This window comes from Pseudochaenichthys georgianus, chromosome 13 (genome assembly GCF_902827115.2).
Source record: "Pseudochaenichthys georgianus chromosome 13, fPseGeo1.2, whole genome shotgun sequence".
In the NCBI taxonomy this organism is placed as follows: domain Eukaryota; kingdom Metazoa; phylum Chordata; class Actinopteri; order Perciformes; family Channichthyidae; genus Pseudochaenichthys; species Pseudochaenichthys georgianus.
The window spans coordinates 17,340,173-17,361,928 of record NC_047515.1 but is presented as its reverse complement, the minus strand read 5'-3'; the positions used below and the strand labels follow the sequence as shown (position 1 = coordinate 17,361,928).

General features: G+C 36.0%; 2 protein-coding genes and 1 pseudogene across 2 annotated transcripts; all 3 read left to right on the top strand.

The window, feature by feature from the left end:
- The first annotated feature begins 494 nt into the window (after nucleotides 1-494).
- Nucleotides 495-1,439, top strand: LOC117456981 (olfactory receptor 52B2-like). Its single transcript, XM_034096856.1, has one exon. The coding sequence runs from the start codon at nucleotides 495-497 to the stop codon at nucleotides 1,437-1,439; it is 945 nt and encodes a 314-aa protein (XP_033952747.1).
- Nucleotides 1,440-5,054: 3,615 nt separating this feature from the next.
- On the top strand, nucleotides 5,055-5,988 carry LOC117456980 (olfactory receptor 52E4-like; annotated as a pseudogene).
- Nucleotides 5,989-18,248: 12,260 nt separating this feature from the next.
- On the top strand, nucleotides 18,249-19,184 carry LOC117456979 (olfactory receptor 52E4-like). The gene has a single exon (XM_034096854.1). The coding sequence runs from the start codon at nucleotides 18,249-18,251 to the stop codon at nucleotides 19,182-19,184; it is 936 nt and encodes a 311-aa protein (XP_033952745.1).
- Nucleotides 19,185-21,756: the final 2,572 nt, after the last annotated feature.

Genomic DNA, 21,756 nt, shown 5'->3' with positions numbered 1-21,756 from the left:
ATTTATTTTTAAATAAGGGCAATGGGAGAGGAGGTTAAAGAAATGACACAATAAATAATGTTACAGAGATAAGTATTCTATTTAAAGTTGTTGTTCTTTTTAATATGAATTAATGATTAATATTCTGCACAAAAGGCTATTTTACAACTACAATAACTGATAAATGTTGTTCTCATGATGTCAGTTTGGTCACTTCAATTACACACACCGTCATATTATCCTCTCTGACCTCAAGGTTGTAGCATACAAGTCAATAAAAGAAAGAATCTTATTCCTTCCCCTCCCCAACACGGTGCAGTCGAGGGCAAGATAACAAGCTGTAACAGGTATGACACCAGATGTACACTTTTAACCATGTATAGCACTAAATTCTAAATTGTTTGTTTTGATAAAACATTTATTTCAGGGGAAGATCCTTCATCGGCTGGCTTGGTTATTGAGAGAGACGTTTTGTTCCATGTGTGAGGCGAGGACATAACAAAGACAGAATAATTATGTATACGAATACATCTTCTAGGGAATTACTAATGCTAGCACCATTAGGGTTATCTACTACACACATTTATCCAGCGTTTGTATTTGGCACTCTTACCTATCTTATTATTGTCTTTTGTAACTTGTTGGTATTAACAACTATTGCTGTGAGTAAAAAGCTGCACAAGCCCATGTTCATCCTGCTGATTAACTTGCCCATTAGTGACATTGTGGGTGCCACAGCTTTGTTTCCTCAGCTTCTTTTCAGCATGGTGACACAGAACAGACAGATCTCGCACCCTGCATGTGTTATTCAGGCATTGCTGATTCATATTTATGGCACAGGAAACTTGTTGATCTTGAGTGCCATGGCATATGACAGATATATTGCTATATGTTGTCCTTTGAGGTATAATGCAATAATGACCCCACTCAATTTAGTTAGAATAATAATTTTTATATGGTTCCTTAATATTTCGCTCATAGTCACGTTGATTATTCTGGTTGCCCGGATGCAAGTTTGCAGGACGGACATAGTGGATTTGTACTGTAATAATCCATCATTAACTAAACTGGTCTGTGAGGACACCATGCTAAATAACTACTATGGATTGGCAACTATAGTTCTGCTTATGGGCGGACCACTGTTAGTGATAGCATACACATACGCACAGATCTTGCGTACATGTGTCATGAATAATAATAACATGGATGCTCGGAGAAAAGCCATTCAAACATGTGGTACACATTTAGTTGTTTTCCTAATCTTACAGATTAATACTACTTTTACACTCATTGCTCATCGCATTGAAGGTGCATCCCCAAGCATTAGAAGAGTTCTTGGTATATCCGTTTTAATATTTCCCCCTTTATTGGACCCAATTATATATGGACTGAAAATAACAGAACTCAAGGAGAACATACTAATGTTCCTGAGAAGAAATGTTTTTTCAACCCAGTTTTAACCAGATTGTGTATATTCTGCACAAGAGGAATTATTCTCATTGAACAGTCGCATAGTTTTCTATACACCGCCTAAATGAACACTGATTTCAGAATCCGCTTCAAATGAAGCCTCAGAGAGTTTCACTTAACAACAATATGCCATGTTTTACTGTACTGTGCATAAGCCACACACATCTTTGTGTTTGATGAATACCCTGTATATTTCTCTATACTGTATATGTGTAAGCTTGTCTTTATTAGCACAAGTACAAATCAACAGGTCTTTTGTCATTCTAAGGTCCACACTGTACTTACTCAAATGTGAAGAAGAGGACAAAACAATATACTTTGTGCACATGTACTAAATCACATATGAAAGGATATAATGGAGTGAATGTTGTATAAATCAATGCATCTTTGAACATTAGAAACACTAAGAGTATCTGATTACTGGTGATACTCTTGGTGGGCAAATATTTGCCCACCATTTTTGGTTTTCACTCTTCTGTCCATGTTTTGCAAATTTGAGTATAAACAACTATTGCTGAGAGTAAAAAGCTAACTGCAGAGAAACCGAGCTGCTAACTCTCTCACCTTTGACTACTGTACCTTATGCCATGTTTCCAAATTGTTTTATTTACAAAGATGATTTTAAATGTAATTGTGTTATAATGATTTCAGATAATACATTTAAAAGATTTTGACGAGCACACACATCTTGGCAATTTGCAGTTTTATCAATGTATTTGTTGTCATCCTAAGGTTGACACTGCACATACAAATAGCAGCAACATAGACTGTGCACAATGTACTCAATCACATATTCTTGACAATGAAATATATTAAAATACAAGTTACGGTTACAAAGACAGAAGTTTCTCTTTGCTGGGATGCACTTGCAACTGACTATATACATGGAGTGAAAATATATTGAAATGCATAAATAAATATTTTCCTCTATTTGTGAAAGTTTTGCATGACATTCATTTAGTACTACATGTGCTATCTCAAGACTGACTCAATAACACCTGTGCGATTTAGACTGTGAGATGAACTACTAATAAGAAGAATAAAACAATATTGTTTTCTATTTGAAACCCCTGTGTTTTTGCAATATAAAAATAATGTCCTGCCAAATGTCATTGTGTTAAATATGTTGATAGTTTTTTTAAATAGATTCAGATTTGCAAATGTTAGCACTCATAGCAAATTAATCACAAGTTAATGTAATGAATAAATACGATGTACCTCAATGAGCTACTCCTGAAAATCCTCTTTTGTGTTCTGCAGTCTTAGAGTCTTTTTGTGTAGAAATCAGTGGTGTTTCTCAGATTCATTCTTCAAGAAAGTGAACAAAAATCACATCACTGAATATTAGGATATTGATTGTGCATTGTTGCACTTATCATCAGTCATCCAGGACTAGATATCCAAAAGAGTTAATGCCTTTTTTAATATATACATTTCTTTAGACATTTTAAATCTATCCTCATTTTGGCAGATTCAAGACACATAAATATATGAAAAATAATGTAATGTATGCAAAAATACAAACTTTTTTTTTTATGAAACCCCTGTGTTTTTGCAATATATAATATATATATATATATATCAAAAAAACAAAAAGATTATATGTTTGTTTTAAAATAGGTTTGGATCAATGAAAGAAAAAAAGAAAACGGGAGAATGCCCTGTATATCAGCATCATAAAACACACTTGATTCAAAATTGACCCAAACAAAAGACCTCATAGCTGCCTTGATAAGGTCTATCTGTTTGAAGAAAACCACAGTGACGTTTTTTGAGGTCGGATATTCAATATCGCTGCGCTAACCTTCCCATATTTGTGAAAATGAGGCAAAAATAAAATGATTATACATTTTTATAAATGTGGCACACATTTTTGATGACTTTGTCCAGCGTCTGGCCAATCAAAAAAGCCACACGGTGTTGTTCTGCAAGGTCAGCTTTGTTAACATAACAGTAAGGATGATGCCTTTACCACACTAGGTTGGAAACTGTGTAACTTAAAGTATTCAAAGAACTTCCAATTAAATTATTGTTTTTTTATTAACAGAAAGTTCTTCTGTAAACACTTTTTTATTTAGTTTATGTTAATGTGTGGATGGTGGTTCATCAACAAATACATTTATTATTCTTCCAAAGCCCCATGTGAGCCAGTCCTTAAAGCCCACGTCACACTGTCCCGAAATTGACACCCGATGGACACACGATAAAGGAAATGTTCAAATTCGGCTGTGATCTTAACAACATCGGGCCATTCGTGAGGGCATCTAAGCCATCGTATGACCGCCGGTGGAGTTTCTCAGGCTCCGGCAGCAACTTCGTGAGCGGCAACTTCGTAAGGCACTCGTGAGGGCATCTTGTCAAGTCGTGTCATCTTCGTGTTATCATCGGTGCATTCACCCTCACTCTGATCGGGGCGAATGCTCGATGGCACCGATGATAACAAGATGCCCTCACGATGGCTTTACGAAGGGCAAAATTGACACACGAATTCAACACGAAAATGAACCTTCGCAAGGTCCTTCGGCTATTTTTTGGCATGCCAAAGATTTTGCCACCGCTCACGAAGTTGCTGCCGGAGCCTGAGAAACTCCACCGGCGGTCATACGAAGGCTTAAGATGCCCTCACGAATGGCCCGATGTTGCTACGATCACAGCCGAATTTGAACATTTCCTTTATCGTGTGTCCATCAGGTTGTTTTATTGCACAACAAAATCATGTAAATATATTATGTAAATAACCCAATTTGTGTTCTGTGAAACTAAAAAGGATATAATATATTATTTTGAAGGACAGTTGACAGGAAATTGTTGTTGTTATGGAAACAACATTACGAATAAAACGCAATATTTTCTACATATAAAGACGGATAAAGTAAAGAACAAAGTCTGAAGATATCAGTACAGTATCATAGTACTGTAACATAATTATTTTTGGTACTTTCATTGCAGTTGTATGTCTTAAATGTAATGTAAATGTTGCCTTCGTGTGTGGTTCGGGGCCATCTTCGTGCGAAATTCACAATTCCATATTCGTGCGTCCATCGGGTGTCAATTTCGGGACAGTGTGACAGGGGCTTAAGTCATTGCCATAACAATGCAACAATACATTTATGGTGAATCATACTCCAGGGAACTGTCTTCTGTTCAGAAGAAAATCACTCCTATAAAGATGCTAATCCTTCTGAAGATGTTACCAGTTGGTCACTGCTAGTATAGTGCTCACTACATGTTTCTTATTTGTTCAGAGACTGAATGAATGTTTGGTTTGTCTCCTCTCTGTCTATTTTGGTTCTAAAGTGTTGGTGCAAAGCTGTGAATCCAAATCACTATAACTTGTTATTCATGCACAGTATTTGGTAATGTGTCATGATTAACTAAATGTATCTGAGCCCATAGAGGAGTGAAGTTGCGTGGACACATCATTTGGTAAGTTATTGAATTTGCTAAAATATGACTTTTACAACATTATCGCTGTATGCATTTCTTATTCATTCTCACATGTTTGGGCTAAATCGTTAATGTGTACATAGTTGTTATGCTACTAACAATAATGACATTATTAACAATGAAGGCTTTTTCATTTTCTAGGCAGGGAGAGCATCAAAATGAACATCCACTACAATACATCCGATGTTTTGGTGCTAGAACGCTTAAATATCTCCTCTGAATACGTCTTTCCTGCATTTCTTTTTGCAACTCTGAGCTACATGATCATACTTTTCTGCAACCTTCTTCTAATCCTTACCATTGTACTGAGCAAATCTCTGCATCAGCCCATGTATCTAATATTGCTGAACCTTTCTATCAGCGATCTCATAGGATCCACAGCTTTCTTCCCTCTGGTCATTAAGAACATACTCACAAACAACAGGACAATGCAATACTCGGCTTGTGTTGTCCAAGCTTTCTTTATCCACATCTATGCAGCAGGTACAATTTTCAGTCTGACTGCAATGGCATATGATAGATATATTGCCATATGTTGCCCTTTGAAATACAACACAGTTATGACGAATGCTCACATTATGGAATAATCACATTAGTGTGGATGAGTTCACTAGTTTTGATAACTGTCCTTTTTGGTCTGCTTTTGCGTTTACCCCACTGTCGATCTGTATTGAACAACCCCTACTGTGATAACCCCTCTCTGCTTACTCTGGTCTGTGCCGACACAACCATCAATAATATTTACGGGCTCTCTATAGTCGCTCTTACACAACTAATGGCTAATGGGACAATTTTGTACACATATCTCCAGATCCTTGTTGCATGCTTCAGATCCAAGAGACCGACACAAAAGCCAGAGCTCTGCAGACCTGTGCTACACATTTGACAGTTTTCCTCCTTTTGGAGTGTCTTGGTCTTTTTACTATCATATCATACAGGATCAAAGATTTTTCACCACATTTAAGGAGATTCATTGGAATGTCAACTTTAATTTTCCCTCCAACATTAAATCCAATCATCTATGGACTGAAAACCAAAGAAATTAGAGAAAAAGTAGTGTACTTTTTCAGGAATAAAATCTTTCCATCTTAGGCAGGCAGCAAGGTTCAACTTCTTTTTCATGTCTTGCAACCTTATAAATACGTTATTGCTACTAATTCCTTTTTGTGACTTGCAAAACCTAATTTCCCTTTATGTTCCTCTAAGGTTTAAGTTTCGACAAAGATATTTTTCTAATAATAATAATTCTTTAAACTTTTGGCTAATTATTGTACATGGTAATGTGAAACAATAAATGTCCCATTTGGAACGTATAATTAATTATTGCATTATTATTTTACTGTTAACAAAATGTAAATAACCTTTATGACCTTGTCATGTGTTCTGCTCCAGGACATTCTCCCCCAATACAAATTTGTAAAATCACCAGGATTTGTTACTTGAGGAATACTGTGACACACCACTGCTGTTTTTGCATATAAACGTAATTGTAAAAGGCAAATCTGTAATTAAGTGTCTCCGAGTTTGCTTTGACAATGTAAATAAATGTTAATACTAATTTGTTTGATTTGTTAAACTGTAAATAATAAGGAGGTAAACTGAAGACAAGATTATTTTATTAAAATGTTAAGAAATGTCTAATTATCCGAATCAAGCCTTCTCAGTTCTTGGAACACATGTATTCATGTTACTGTGTGTATTCACAATACAAATACAGCAGAGGGCGCCATAAGTACACAAAACCCTAGCCATAGCTACTGTGTATTGGTTCAGCCCCGTGTGGATCTTTTACATTTTGTGTGATTTGCTGCCCTCTTGTCAGCATTTACTGCAGCATTCAACATATACATACAGTAGAGCTTTTAAGGAGCCAGGTAATTCATTGAAGACTATATTACGAGTTAACTTAAAATAGCAATAACTTATAAGAATTGGAAGATAATGTGTTCCAGAAATGATGTACTTTGTGACTCCAAATATAATTTGAACTACATAGAGATTGAAATCTTTATATTTTATATTCTAGCACATTGATCAAATATATAGATATAGGTTTGGATCAACTATCAATTACATCAACCATTATTTTAATAAAGATTGCTGCTTACTTTATAAACTTGTTTGTATTGTTGTCTTTATAAATTGTTTTTGTTAGCTTATCTTTTGTCACGCATGCTGCCTTTTTCGTGGCTTTATATGCAGTGTGTCTTCATGTACATTTGTCTTTGTCTTGACAATATTTGTACATCACAAACAACTAAAGTAAATGTTTCTACATAATTGGACAACTAAGCAGAAACTGAATATATTGTCCATTAAAATAATGCCCTGCACGAGGCTGTAAATTAAATGATCAAATATGTCCAAATAATATACATTTATATTACAGCTAGACAATTTAAAACATTCTTGTTTCTGGTGATATTTTAGACTAAGGCTGTAGATTTTAGACATACAGCCTTGACTACAATGTTAACCCTCACCCTAAACAAAACTACATTGTGAGCATCCTTTAATGATGTATAATATTATACATCATAAGACTACCTAATATGTTAGATCACACATTCAACTTGTAAAAAGTAATTGCACATTGGAAAAAAATCTACGTTGTCCAAAGTTATCTGTTATAGAATTTTGAGGGGCCCGAAATCTGTTAATAAATTAAAATAATTACTACCATTATATTGGGCTTTTCGTAGGCTGCTACTGTTTGTCTGGATAGGAAAAGTGGAGAATGATTGATGACCATTTCTGGGGAAGGGAATGAAAGTTAACAATAGGCGTTACAAAACATTGTAAGATAACCCTTTTTGTATTCTGAGGGACTTTGCAGTGCATCAGTTTCCAGTACAAAGCAGGAAGAGTGCAAATGCAAGATAATGAACAGAAAGACAGATATAACTAAGAGATAGATATGAATCAAAGCTGAACCGAAAAAAAGGAGCTGAAACCACCTCAGAGAGTAAGAAGTTAACTGGAATGAAGTCAAATTTGTAATTGTTTGTTACGTTTTCACAATCTTAAAATATTCTTTCTTTCCCAACAGAGTAGGAAATCTGTCCACTCCATGCAAATGGTGAACAATATTTTTGTACATGATGTTTAAAAAAATGTAAGAATATTATAAATGTAAGTTGCTACAATGACAAAAACATACTTTGTCTCCATCACTGGGGTCAAATTTGATATTGTGCATTTCAATTTTATGACGAGGTCAGAAATATTCGACATAGTTCATTTACAACCTATAATAACAATTCATTTAGAACAAAACTGTTATCACTTATTATTTTAAAAGATGTACCGTAGCAAAATGTTCTGCATTGCCAGATTTAGTAACACTAAGACAAATACATTACTTGTAAGGGGCTCACCACCGCTAGAGCTGACTTTACGAAAAGGCGCACCAAAGGTCTCCATACAACAAATAGAAAACAGTGCTGTAAATTGTGTGGTAGCAATTTAGTTTATTTAAATGTCACATGTAATTATCAGATTATAGAACAATTAAAATGCCTTTTTAGGATAAGGGATTCTTTGCTTTTGTTCTATGAATGCCTCTGTAGCTTGTCAGGAGACAGGATTTGAGATGTTGTGATGAATACTCATAAGTAATATGGATAGTATGACCTGCTGCTGAGAGAAAAATAAAAACCACAATCAGAACAGTGTGGTGAATTCAGATTATCACTTCTCTTTAAAACAGCCTTCACCACCAGAACAAGATAACACTTAAGCCGTATGACAATATTTAAACTAAAATGATATCTAGTCGTCATATTAGGATGTCTATATCATTTTTATATAACGCCCAGCCCTATCAGAGGGCAGGTAATATAGTACATTACATTACATGTTACTTGTTAGACACTTTTATACAAAGCGACTTACATACTCAATACTGTGGACAATCCCCATGGAGCAATTTTGGGGTGAAGTGTCTTGCCCAGCGACACAACGACATGCTGGCTGCAGTGGGGTTTCAACCCGTGACCCCCTGATCCGAACACCTACACACAACCCACTGCGCAACACGCCTCCCCACACATAATAATCAACAAGTGTCAACAAGACCATATTCAATAAAATAAATGGTGTATTTGAAGATTAACAATAATCAAAATGACAATACTATAGACTAACTAAACATTGTTGTTTTAGTTGTTTCAAATGTCTTTGCTGTTTTCTCTTTATACATGATGTGTAATTATACATAATGAATATAAGCTCTTGTGTTTTTAATATTGTTTTTCTTGGTTAAGGGGTGATGCTAAAAAGCTGTTTACTTGTTTTGTAATTCATGCATCTTGGGACACCAATCCACCTTAGCTTCCAATCGTTTTTTTACCAGGATCTGATTAGTTTGCTTTGAGCTTGTCGTCACCCATCGGAGGGTCTCTTCTTCTCCCGCTGAACTTTGTTACCAACATTGTGTCACGGTTACGAACGCGTGGTTACTGTTTCTTTCTTTAACTTCGCTCATTAGGTTAATGACTTCTTTGTTTATGAGGCGTTGATAGGAAAGATGTGTCACTCTCATCCTCTGGTGGGATGAGTCCTCTGCCCCTCAGCTCTGGTAATGATCCTCAGAGGATTTGGTGACATAATGCAGTAAACAGCTACTGACTTGTTTGGCAACATTTACAACAGTGACAACAAGTACACTTTTTTAGAGTTGTTTGCCTCTGAGTTGCGTTTCCTTAACAAAGCTGTATGTATTGTAATAAACTTTATTATCTAATTTAAGTCGATGTAGACGAATGACAGTAACTAAGTACATTTGGGTCATTGACTCCAAAACAATTAATTGCTTTGATGCTAAACATAAAAAAAACATAATTACAATTGATATAAGATCAAAATAAATAAACACACAGTTAATATTTTGCCATGACATGGAAATAAAAGTCTTTCCTAAGTAAATCAGAAATATATTCAATCTCAAATCCATCTTAATACATTCTTATAAAGAGAGTTGTGGACACTTGTGACGTTTGGTACATTTTGCTGCAGTGCTTTGACTTACTTTCTCTTGTGCATTTCGTTAAATGTCAATTGATGATGATAGAAATGATGTCCAGTTTATTGTTATTTGTTCAATAGCTGTTCCTTCAATATTTTTTACCACAATTAAAAGTTTCAAATACACTGTCAGATGTGTGGTGTAATACATAATGTAATACAAACTAGGCATTCATTATCATTTGAATATTTTTCGATAAAGATATTTATTCTGTATTTTATAAGGACAAATATCACGATATGTATCAATATGTAAAACATGCATTACATAAACTGTGATTCAGGCCCTTCAGGGACCGACATGCATATTCATCTAATGTCAGCCCTTGCCAACCTCCACAGATTTACAACAGCACTATTGTTCAGCAACCATAGCGTTGAATTAACTGTTTATTTCAATAATATTTCTTCTGTTTTTATTATTCAATCAAAAACTGCTGAAAGAACCTCCAAAATAATAATAATCAAAATATTGGTCAGCTGCAATACCAATATAGAAGTTAAAAGAATAAATGGGAACATATCAAGTTTTTTTCCCACCTAAAATGCATATATTATGTTCAAAATTTATTCTTGCTGTCCTTTATTTCATTTCATTTCAAACCTTTATTTAACCAGATTGGTCCCATTGAGATCATAGATCTCTTTTTCAAGGGAGACCTGCAGCATATAGGTTCCACATGAAACATAAAACAATAAAGGACATTATACATTATATTTACAGGATACATAGTTATAGACATTTATAAGTGCCCATTGTATCAGCAAGCATTTCATTTAGCCTTAAAAACATCCAGAGGAATGAGATTGCTCAGTTTCAATTCTTGCTGAAGATTGTTCCAAGCAAGTGGAGCTGCGCACATAAAAGCTGTCTTACCTAAGACAGTCCTTGCTCTTGGCACATCTAACAAGACTACATCATGTGACCTCAGACAATAGCCGCTTGCAACTCTCTGTGTTATCAGAGAGCAGATATAATACGGGAGTTTACCCAACAAAGCTTTATAGATAAAAGTGTACCAATGACTGAGCCTCCGTACAGAGAGTGATGGTAAACCTGCCTTGGTATACAGTGTACAGTGATGTGTAAGCGCTTTACAATTTGTGACAAATCTCAGTGCACTGTGATACGCAGCATCCAATTTGCTCAGGTAATTGGCAGGTGCATTCATATACAACAAATCACCATAGTCCAGCACAGGTAAAAAGGTCACAGTGACTAGCCTTTTCCTGGCCTCAAGCGAGAAACAGGACTTGTTTCTGAAAAAGAAACCTAGCCTAACCCTCAGTTTTTTAAGCAGGTTATTGACATGAAGTTTAAAAGAGAGACAATTATCAAGCCAGATACCAAGGTATTTGTAACAGGCAACAACTTCAAGTTTTGTTCCTTGCGTAGTTACAATATCTAAAACAGGCTCTGGTGTCTTTTTAGCTTTTGAAAAGAGCATTACCTTGGTTTTATCCACATTTAAAAGAAGCTTTAATTCAGAGAACTGAGTCTGAATAGTGTTAAAAACAGCTTGTAATTTAACAACAGCCTCTTTAATGGAGGGACCTGCACAATACATCACAGTATCATCCGCATAAAAATGTAAAGTAGCTTCATCCACATTATCACCTACACTGTTAATATATATGGAGAATAAAAGTGGTCCTAAAACAGAACCTTGTGGTACACCATTAGAAATGTTTAACCATTCAGAAGACAGCCCATCAAAGTGAACACATTGGGACCTTTCAGAGAGGTAGTTCACAAACCACCCCACTGCATTGCTGGATATGCCAATACTGAGTAGCCTCTGCTTTAAAATGCGATGATCAACGGTGTCAAATGCTTTGGAAAGGTCAATAAACAGAGCTGCACAACTCTGCTTATTATCTAAAATAGTAGTAATGTCATTCACCACTTTCATTGTCGCAGTGATGGTGCTGTGTTTCTTTCTGAATCCTGACTGATGTTTAGACAGGATATCATTTATACATAAAAACTCCTTTACTTGTTCACTCACTAAGCGTTCGAGCACCTTAGCCAGAACTGACAATTTAGAGATTGGCCTATAGTTATTTAAAATAGTTGCCTCCCCTCCTTTCAGTAAAGGCAAGACATAAGCAGACTTCCATACTTTTGGAATTGTGTTCGTGCTGAGGGAGAGGTTAAAAGAGAAGTAAGAGGTGGAGCAATCAAATCTGCAGCTATCTTTAAAAAGAAAGGTTCTACATTGTCCGGGCCAGCCGGTTTCCTAGGATCTAACTTGGATAATGCTTCATGAACAATACCAATAGTTAAAGGAGTAAAACTGAAAGGGTTTTCCAGACCACATTGTTCAGAGTCAAGGATTGGAGCGTTCACAGGAGCCACACAGCCAAACAGAGAGCCACAAGACACAAAATGCTCATTCAAGCAATTTAGCATAGTAGCCCTGTCTGATATAGTGCCAGATGCTGTGGTGAGGCACGGAGGTAGCTCATTTGGGATATCACCAGTGGAAATCGATTTTATGGCTTTCCAAAATTTCCTAGGATTATTCAGGTTTTCTGTGGTAACCGACAAATAGTACTTTGATTTAGCACTTTTTATTTGAGATGTGAAGCTATTTCTTAGCTGCCTAAAACGTAGCCATTCTACCTCTGAGCCTGATTTCCTAGCCTTAGCCCAAGCATTATTTCTCTCATGAAGGAGACTGGACAGCTCAGCAGAAAACCAGGGATTGTTTCGTCCCTTCACTCTAAATTTACGCAGAGGTGCATGTCTATCTATAATTTTCATAAAACCAAGATAAAAATAAGACCATGCAGTTTCTACATCAGCACACAAATTGATTTACCCCAATCAAAATCAAACAGATCATGCACAAAACCCTGCTCCACAAAGTGTTTTTTGTCTCTCTTTGTGATTATACGTGGTTTAACCTTTTGGACCTTAGTGTCCCCTAATTGTGGCTACAACACAGTGGTCACTCACATCATTAGCAAATACTCCCACAGATGAGTATTTATGTGGAACATTTGTTAAAATTAGATCAATTAAGGAGGATTTATTTGGGGACTTAATATTTGGGCGAGTAGGACTGTCTATAATCTGGGTAAAATTCAATGAGGTACACAGGTTTTTAAAATCCTCTGACACAGAAGTTAACCAGTCCCAATTAAAATCACCAAGCAGCACTATTTCCTTGTAGGAAAGTTGCGATAACAGTTTTTCCAAAGACGATAAAGAGTCCTTGACAGCCGAAGGGGCCCACCACCACCATGACTGTTGACCCTTCGTTACCTCAATATTCACGGCTAAAAATTCTAGCTGTTTACTAACAGATTTGGAAACCATATTAGTTACACAAAACTTATTTTTCTCATAAATGGCAACGCCACCACCTTTTTAGGCCGGTCAGTACGATATACACTGTAACCATTTATGTAAATGTCAGAGGCCAAAATGGATTTATCTAGCCACGTTTCTGATAAGACAATGACATCAGCATCAGTCGAACTCGCCCAAATACGGACAAAATCTAATTTAGGTAACAGGCTACGCACATTTAAATGAATTAAACCTAGCCCAGATTAGATATAAAATCAGCAGGAGTAGCTATTTGACTAATACTGCTAGGTGGACCTGGATTTGGCTGTACATTTCCTGATAGTAACAACAATAAAAATACCAAGCACCTTTTCCTCTTAATCAACACACATACATTGTCAGCTGTTCTAGAGTCACCAGCAAACTTCGCGAAAGTGAGATTAGAGTTTAAAAAACAATTCTGAAGGACCATCATGGCAGGCATGTGAGAAAGACAAACATTTTCCGAAATGAATGTCCGCGACAGTGCAACCAGCAATTGTTTGTGCAACACCTCCGAAACTGTACAGGGGATGTCCACTGCGGGCGGCAGAACATACCCGAATCCAGTAGATTTTTCAGGACGACTAGCGATCTTCTCCTTGTCCAGCACAGCCAAGAAAAGGCACAGCAGAAACACGACACCCGCCATTCTCCCAGACCAGCACAACAGTATCCACGCTGTTCCCGGAGCAAGGTGGAACAGGCCTCAGCTACAGCAGCACAGCAGAGTAGAGAAGGTAATCCCACTGCGTTACACCGGCTATTTAATCCACTTTACATCTCCGCCGGTAGCACAGGCGCGGAGAGGAGCGGCGATACGCGGTGTGAGGAGCGGTGTGAGGAGCGGCGAGAGGAGCGGCAAGAGGAGCGGCAAGAGGAGCGGCGAGAGGAGCGGCGAGAAGGGCGGCGAGAGGAGAGCCGGGACCACACTTCCGACTCTTTATCTCTGCAATGAAGTTAAGCATTATTGGTTGTTAGAAAGACAACTCTAATTTAAAGTCCTGGAAGAAGGATTCATTTAATTCATATTTACATTAGAACCATTTTAAAATATTGCATTACAAGTAAAAGTCCTGCATTGAAAATGTTGCCTATGTAATGATATGTAAGTATTAGCAAAGTATACTTAAAGGGGACCTATCATGCAAAATGCACTTTTGTACGTCTTTTATACATGGATATGTCCCCGGTGTGTCAGGGAACTCACCAAGTGTCAGAAAACACAACCCTCTCTCTTTTCCTCCATACCCACATCTCTAAAAACAGGGCTGCAACGGAGCTGATACAGATTTGAATTTCTCTGACGTCAGAAAATATGGGCTCAGAACAGTCTCATAATACACACATGCACACAGAAGGATTCGCTTGTATTTCATGATCCGCAAAAGGATTCACACTTGTGTTTCCAGATCCACACTTGTGTTTTTCAATGCACACACAAATGTGTTCCGAACACTGATTTCAGAATCCGCTTCAAATGAAGCCTCAGAGAGTTTCACTTAACAACAATATGCCATGTTTTACTGTACTGTGCATAAGCCCACACATCTTTGTGTTTGATGAATACCCTGTATATTTCTCTATACTGTATATGTGTAAGCTTGTCTTTATTAGCACAAGTACAAATCAACAGGTCTTTTGTCATTCTAAGGTCCACACTGTACTTACTCAATGTGAAGAAGAGGACAAAACAATATACTTTGTGCACATGTACTAAATCACATATGAAAGGATATAATGGAGTGAATGTTGTATAAATCAATGCATCTTTGAACATTAGAAACACTAAGAGTAATCTGATTACTGGTGATTACTCTTGGTGGGCAAATATTTGCCCACCATTTTTGGTTTTCACTCTTCTGTCCATGTTTTGCAAATTTGAGTATAAACAACTATTGCTGAGAGTAAAAAGCTAACTGCAGAGAACAACCGAGCTGCTAACTCTCTCACCTTTGACTACGTACCTTATGCCATGTTTCCAAATTGTTTTATTTACAAAGATGATTTTAAATGTAATTGTGTTATAATGATTTCAGATAATACATTTAAAAGATTTTGACGAGCACACACATCTTGGCAATTTGCAGTTTTTATCAATGTAGTTGTTGTCATCCTAAGGTTGACACTGCACATACAAATAGCAGCAACATAGACTGTGCACAATGTACTCAATCACATATTCTTGACAATGAAATATATTAAAATACAGTTACGGTTACAAAGACAGAAGTTTCTCTTGCTGGGATGCACTTGCAAACTGACTATATACATGGAGTGAAAATATATTGAATGCATAAATAAATATTTTCCTCTATTTGTGAAAGTTTTGCATGACATTCATTTAGTACTACAGGTGCTATCTCAAGACTGACTCAATAAACACCTGTGCGATTTAGACTGTGAGATGAACTACTAATAAGAAGAATAAAACAATATTGTTTTCTATTGAAACCCCTGTGGTTTGCAATATAAAAATAATGTCCTGCCAAATGTCATTGTGTTAAATATGTTGATAGTTTTTTTAAATAGATTCAGATTTGCAAATGTTAGCAACTCATAGCAAATTAATCACAAGTTAATGTAATGAATAAATACGATGTACCCTCAATGAGCTACTCCTGAAAATCCTCTTTTGTGTTCTGCAGTCTAGAGTCTTTTGTGTAGAAATCAGTGGTGTTTCTCAGATTCATTCTTCAAGAAAGTGAACAAAAATCACATCACTGAATATTAGGATATTGATTGTGCATTGTTGCACTTATCATCAGTCATCCAGGACTAGATATCCAAAAGAAGTTAATGCCTTTTTTAATATATACATTTCTTAGACATTTTTAAATCTATCCTCATTTTGGCAGATTCAAGACACATAAATATATGAAAAATAATGTAATGTATGCAAAAATACAAACTTTTTTTTTTATGAAACCCCTGTGTTTTTGCAATATATAATATATATATATATATATCAAAAAAACAAAAAGATTATATGTTTGTTTTAAAATAGGTTTGGATCAATGAAAGAAAAAAAGAAAACGGGAGAAGCCCTGTATATCAGCATCATAAAACACACTTGATTCAAAATTGACCCAAACAAAAGACCTCATAGCTGCCTTGATAAGGTCTATCTGTTTGAAGAAAACCACAGTGACGTTTTTTGAGGTCGGATATTCAATATCGCTGCGCTAACCTTCCCATATTTGTGAAAATGAGGCAAAAATAAAATGATTATACATTTTTATAAATGTGGCACACATTTTTGATGACTTTGTCCAGCTGTCTGGCCAATCAAAAAAGCCACACGGTGTTGTTCTGCAAGGTCAGCTTTGTTAACATAACAGTAAGGATGATGCCTTTACCACACTAGGTTGGAAACTGTGTAACTTAAAGTATTCAAAGAACTTCCAATTAAATTATTGTTTTTTATTAACAGAAGTTCTTCTGTAAACACTTTTTTATTTAGTTTATGTTAATGTGTGGATGGTGGTTCATCAACAAATACATTTATTATTCTTCCAAAGCCCCATGTGAGCCAGTCCTTAAAGCCCACGTCACACTGTCCCGAAATTGACACCCGATGGACACACGATAAAGGAAATGTTCAAATTCGGCTGTGATCTTAACAATATCGGGCCATTCGTGAGGGCATCTAAGCCATCGTATGACCGCCGGTGGAGTTTCTCAGGCTCCGGCAGCAACTTCGCGAGCGGCAACTTCGTAAGGCACTCGTGAGGGCATCTTGTCAAGTCGTGTCATCTTCGTGTTATCATCGGTGCATTCACCCTCACTCTGATCGGGGCGAATGCTCGATGGCACCGATGATAACAAGATGCCCTCACGATGGCTTTACGAAGGGCAAAATTGACACACGAATTCAACACGAAAATGAACCTTCGCAAGGTCCTTCGGCTATTTTTTGGCATGCCAAAGATTTTGCCACCGCTCACGAAGTTGCTGCCGGAGCCTGAGAAACTCCACCGGCGGTCATACGAAGGCTTAAGATGCCCTCACGAATGGCCCGATGTTGCTACGATCACAGCCGAATTTGAACATTTCCTTTATCGTGTGTCCATCAGGTTGTTTTATTGCACAACAAAATCATGTAAATATATTATGTAAATAACCCAATTTGTGTTCTGTGAAACTAAAAAGGATATAATATATTATTTTGAAGGACAGTTGACAGGAAATTGTTGTTGTTATGGAAACAACATTACGAATAAAACGCAATATTTTCTACATATAAAGACGGATAAAATAAAGAACAAAGTCTGAAGATATCAGTACAGTATCATAGTACTGTAACATAATTATTTTTGGTACTTTCATTGCAGTTGTATGTCTTAAATGTAATGTAAATGTTGCCTTCGTGTGTGGTTCGGGGCCATCTTCGTGCGAAATTCACAATTCCATATTCGTGTGTCCATCGGGTGTCAATTTCGGGACAGTGTGACAGGGGCTTAAGTCATTGCCATAACAATGCAACAATACATTTATGGTGAATCATACTCCAGGGAACTGTCTTCTGTTCAGAAGAAAATCACTCCTATAAAGATGCTAATCCTTCTGAAGATGTTACCAGTTGGTCACTGCTAGTATAGTGCTCACTACATGTTTCTTATTTGTTCAGAGACTGAATGAATGTTTGGTTTGTCTCCTCTCTGTCTATTTTGGTTCTAAAGTGTTGGTGCAAAGCTGTGAATCCAAATCACTATAACTTGTTATTCATGCACAGTATTTGGTAATGTGTCATGATTAACTAAATGTATCTGAGCCCATAGAGGAGTGAAGTTGCGTGGACACATCATTTGGTAAGTTATTGAATTTGCTAAAATATGACTTTTACAACATTATCGCTGTATGCATTTCTTATTCATTCTCACATGTTTGGGCTAAATCGTTAATGTGTACATAGTTGTTATGCTACTAACAATAATGACATTATTAACAATGAAGGCTTTTTCATTTTCTAGGCAGGGAGAGCATCAAAATGAACATCCACTACAATACATCCGATGTTTTGGTGCTAGAACGCTTAAATATCTCCTCTGAATACGTCTTTCCTGCATTTCTTTTTGCAACTCTGAGCTACATGATCATACTTTTCTGCAACCTTCTTCTAATCCTTACCATTGTACTGAGCAAATCTCTGCATCAGCCCATGTATCTAATATTGCTGAACCTTTCTATCAGCGATCTCATAGGATCCACAGCTTTCTTCCCTCTGGTCATTAAGAACATACTCACAAACAACAGGACAATGCAATACTCGGCTTGTGTTGTCCAAGCTTTCTTTATCCACATCTATGCAGCAGGTACAATTTTCAGTCTGACTGCAATGGCATATGATAGATATATTGCCATATGTTGCCCTTTGAAATACAACACAGTTATGACGAATGCTCACATTATGGGAATAATCACATTAGTGTGGATGAGTTCACTAGTTTTGATAACTGTCCTTTTTGGTCTGCTTTTGCGTTTACCCCACTGTCGATCTGTATTGAACAACCCCTACTGTGATAACCCCTCTCTGCTTACTCTGGTCTGTGCCGACACAACCATCAATAATATTTATGGGCTCTCTATAGTCGCTCTTACACAACTAATGGCTAATGGGACAATTTTGTACACATATCTCCAGATCCTTGTTGCATGCTTCAGATCCAAGAGAACCGACACAAAAGCCAGAGCTCTGCAGACCTGTGCTACACATTTGACAGTTTTCCTCCTTTTGGAGTGTCTTGGTCTTTTTACTATCATATCATACAGGATCAAAGATTTTTCACCACATTTAAGGAGATTCATTGGAATGTCAACTTTAATTTTCCCTCCAACATTAAATCCAATCATCTATGGACTGAAAACCAAAGAAATTAGAGAAAAAGTAGTGTACTTTTTCAGGAATAAAATCTTTCCATCTTAGGCAGGCAGCAAGGTTCAACTTCTTTTTCATGTCTTGCAACCTTATAAATACGTTATTTGCTACTAATTCCTTTTTGTGACTGCAAAACCTAATTTCCCTTTATGTTCCTCTAAGGTTTAAGTTTCTGACAAAAGATATTTTTCTTAATAATAATAATTCTTTAACTTTTGGCTAATTATTGTACATGGTAATGTGAAACAATAAATGTCCCATTTGGAACGTATAATTAATTATTGCATTATTATTTTACTGTTAACAAAATGTAAATAACCTTTATGACCTTGTCATGTGTTCTGCTCCAGGACATTCTCCCCCAATACAAATTTTGTAAAATCACCAGGATTTGTTACTTGAGGAATACTGTGACACACCACTGCTGTTTTTGCATATAAACGTAATTGTAAAAGGCAAATCTGTAAATTAAGTGTCTCCGAGTTTGCTTTGACAATGTAAATAAATGTTAATACTAATTTGTTTGATTTGTTAAACTGTAAATAATAAGGAGGTAAACTGAAGACAAGATTATTTTATTAAAATGTTAAGAAATGTCTAATTATCCGAATCAAGCCTTCTCAGTTTCTTGGAACACATGTATTCATGTTACTGTGTGTATTCACAATACAAATACAGCAGAGGGCGCCATAAGTACACAAAACCCTAGCCATAGCTACTGTGTATTGGTTCAGCCCCGTGTGGATCTTTTACATTTTGTGTGATTTTGCTGCCCTCTTGTCAGCATTTACTGCAGCATTCAACATATACATACAGTAGAGCTTTTAAGGAGCCAGGTAATTCATTGAAGACTATATTACGAGTTAACTTAAAATAGCAATAACTTATAAGAATTGGAAGATAATGTGTTCCAGAAATGATGTACTTTGTGACTCCAAATATAATTTGAACTACATAGAGATTGAAATCTTTATATTTTATATTCTAGCACATTGATCAAATATATAGATATAGGTTTGGATCAACTATCAATTACATCAACCATTATTTTAATAAAGATTGCTGCTTACTTTATAAACTTGTTTGTATTGTTGTCTTTATAAATTGTTTTTGTTAGCTTATCTTTTGTCACGCATGCTGCCTTTTTCGTGGCTTTATATGCAGTGTGTCTTCATGTACATTTGTCTTTGTCTTGACAATATTTGTACATCACAAACAACTAAAGTAAATGTTTCTACATAATTGGACAACTAAGCAGAAACTGAATATATTGTCCATTAAAATAATGCCTGCACGAGGCTGTAAATTAAATGATCAAATATGTCCAAATAATATACATTTATATTACAGCTAGACAATTGTAAAACATTCTTGTTTCTGGTGATATTTTAGACTAAGGCTGTAGATTTTAGACATACAGCCTTGACTACAATGTTAACCCTCACCCTAAACAAAACTACATTGTGAGCATCCTTTAATGATGTATTAATATTATACATCATAAAGACTACCTAATATGTTAGATCACACATTCAACTTGTAAAAAGTAATTGCACATTGGAAAAAAATCTACGTTGTCCAAAGTTATCTGTTATAGAATTTTGAGGGGCCCCGAAATCTGTTAATAAAATTAAAATAATTACTACCATTATATTGGGCTTTTCGTAGGCTGCTACTGTTTGTCTGGATAGGAAAAGTGGAGAATGATTGATGACCATTTCTGGGGAAGGGAATGAAAGTTAACAATAGGCGTTACAAAACATTGTAAGATAACCCTTTTTGTATTCTGAGGGACTTTGCAGTGCATCAGTTTCCAGTACAAAGCAGGAAGAGTGCAAATGCAAGATAATGAACAGAAAGACAGATATAACTAAGAGATAGATATGAATCAAAGCTGAACCGAAAAAAGGAGCTGAAACCACCTCAGAGAGTAAGAAGTTAACTGGAATGAAGTCAAATTTGTAATTGTTTGTTACGTTTTCACAATCTTAAAATATTCTTTCTTTCCCAACAGAGTAGGAAATCTGTCCACTCCATGCAAATGGTGAACAATATTTTGTACATGATGTTTAAAAAAATGTAAGAATATTATAAATGTAAGTTGCTACAATGACAAAAACATACTTTGTCTCCACACTGGGGTCAAATTTGATATTGTGCATTTCAATTTTATGACGAGGTCAGAAATATTCGACATAGTTCATTTACAACCTATAATAACAATTCATTTAGAACAAAACTGTTATCACTTATTATTTTAAAAGATGTACCGTAGCAAAATGTTCTGCATTGCCAGATTTAGTAACACTAAGACAAATACATTACTTGTAAGGGGCTCACCACCGCTAGAGCTGACTTTACGAAAGGCGCACCAAAGGCAACAAATAGAAAACAGTGCTGTAAATTGTGTGGTAGCAATTTAGTTTATTTAAAATGTCACATGTAATTATCAGATTATAGAACAATTAAAATGCCTTTTTAGGATAAGGGATTCTTTGCTTTTGTTCTATGAATGCCTCTGTAGCTTGTCAGGAGACAGGATTTGAGATGTTGTGATGAATACTCATAAGTAATATGGATAGTATGACCTGCTGCTGAGAGAAAAATAAAAACCACAATC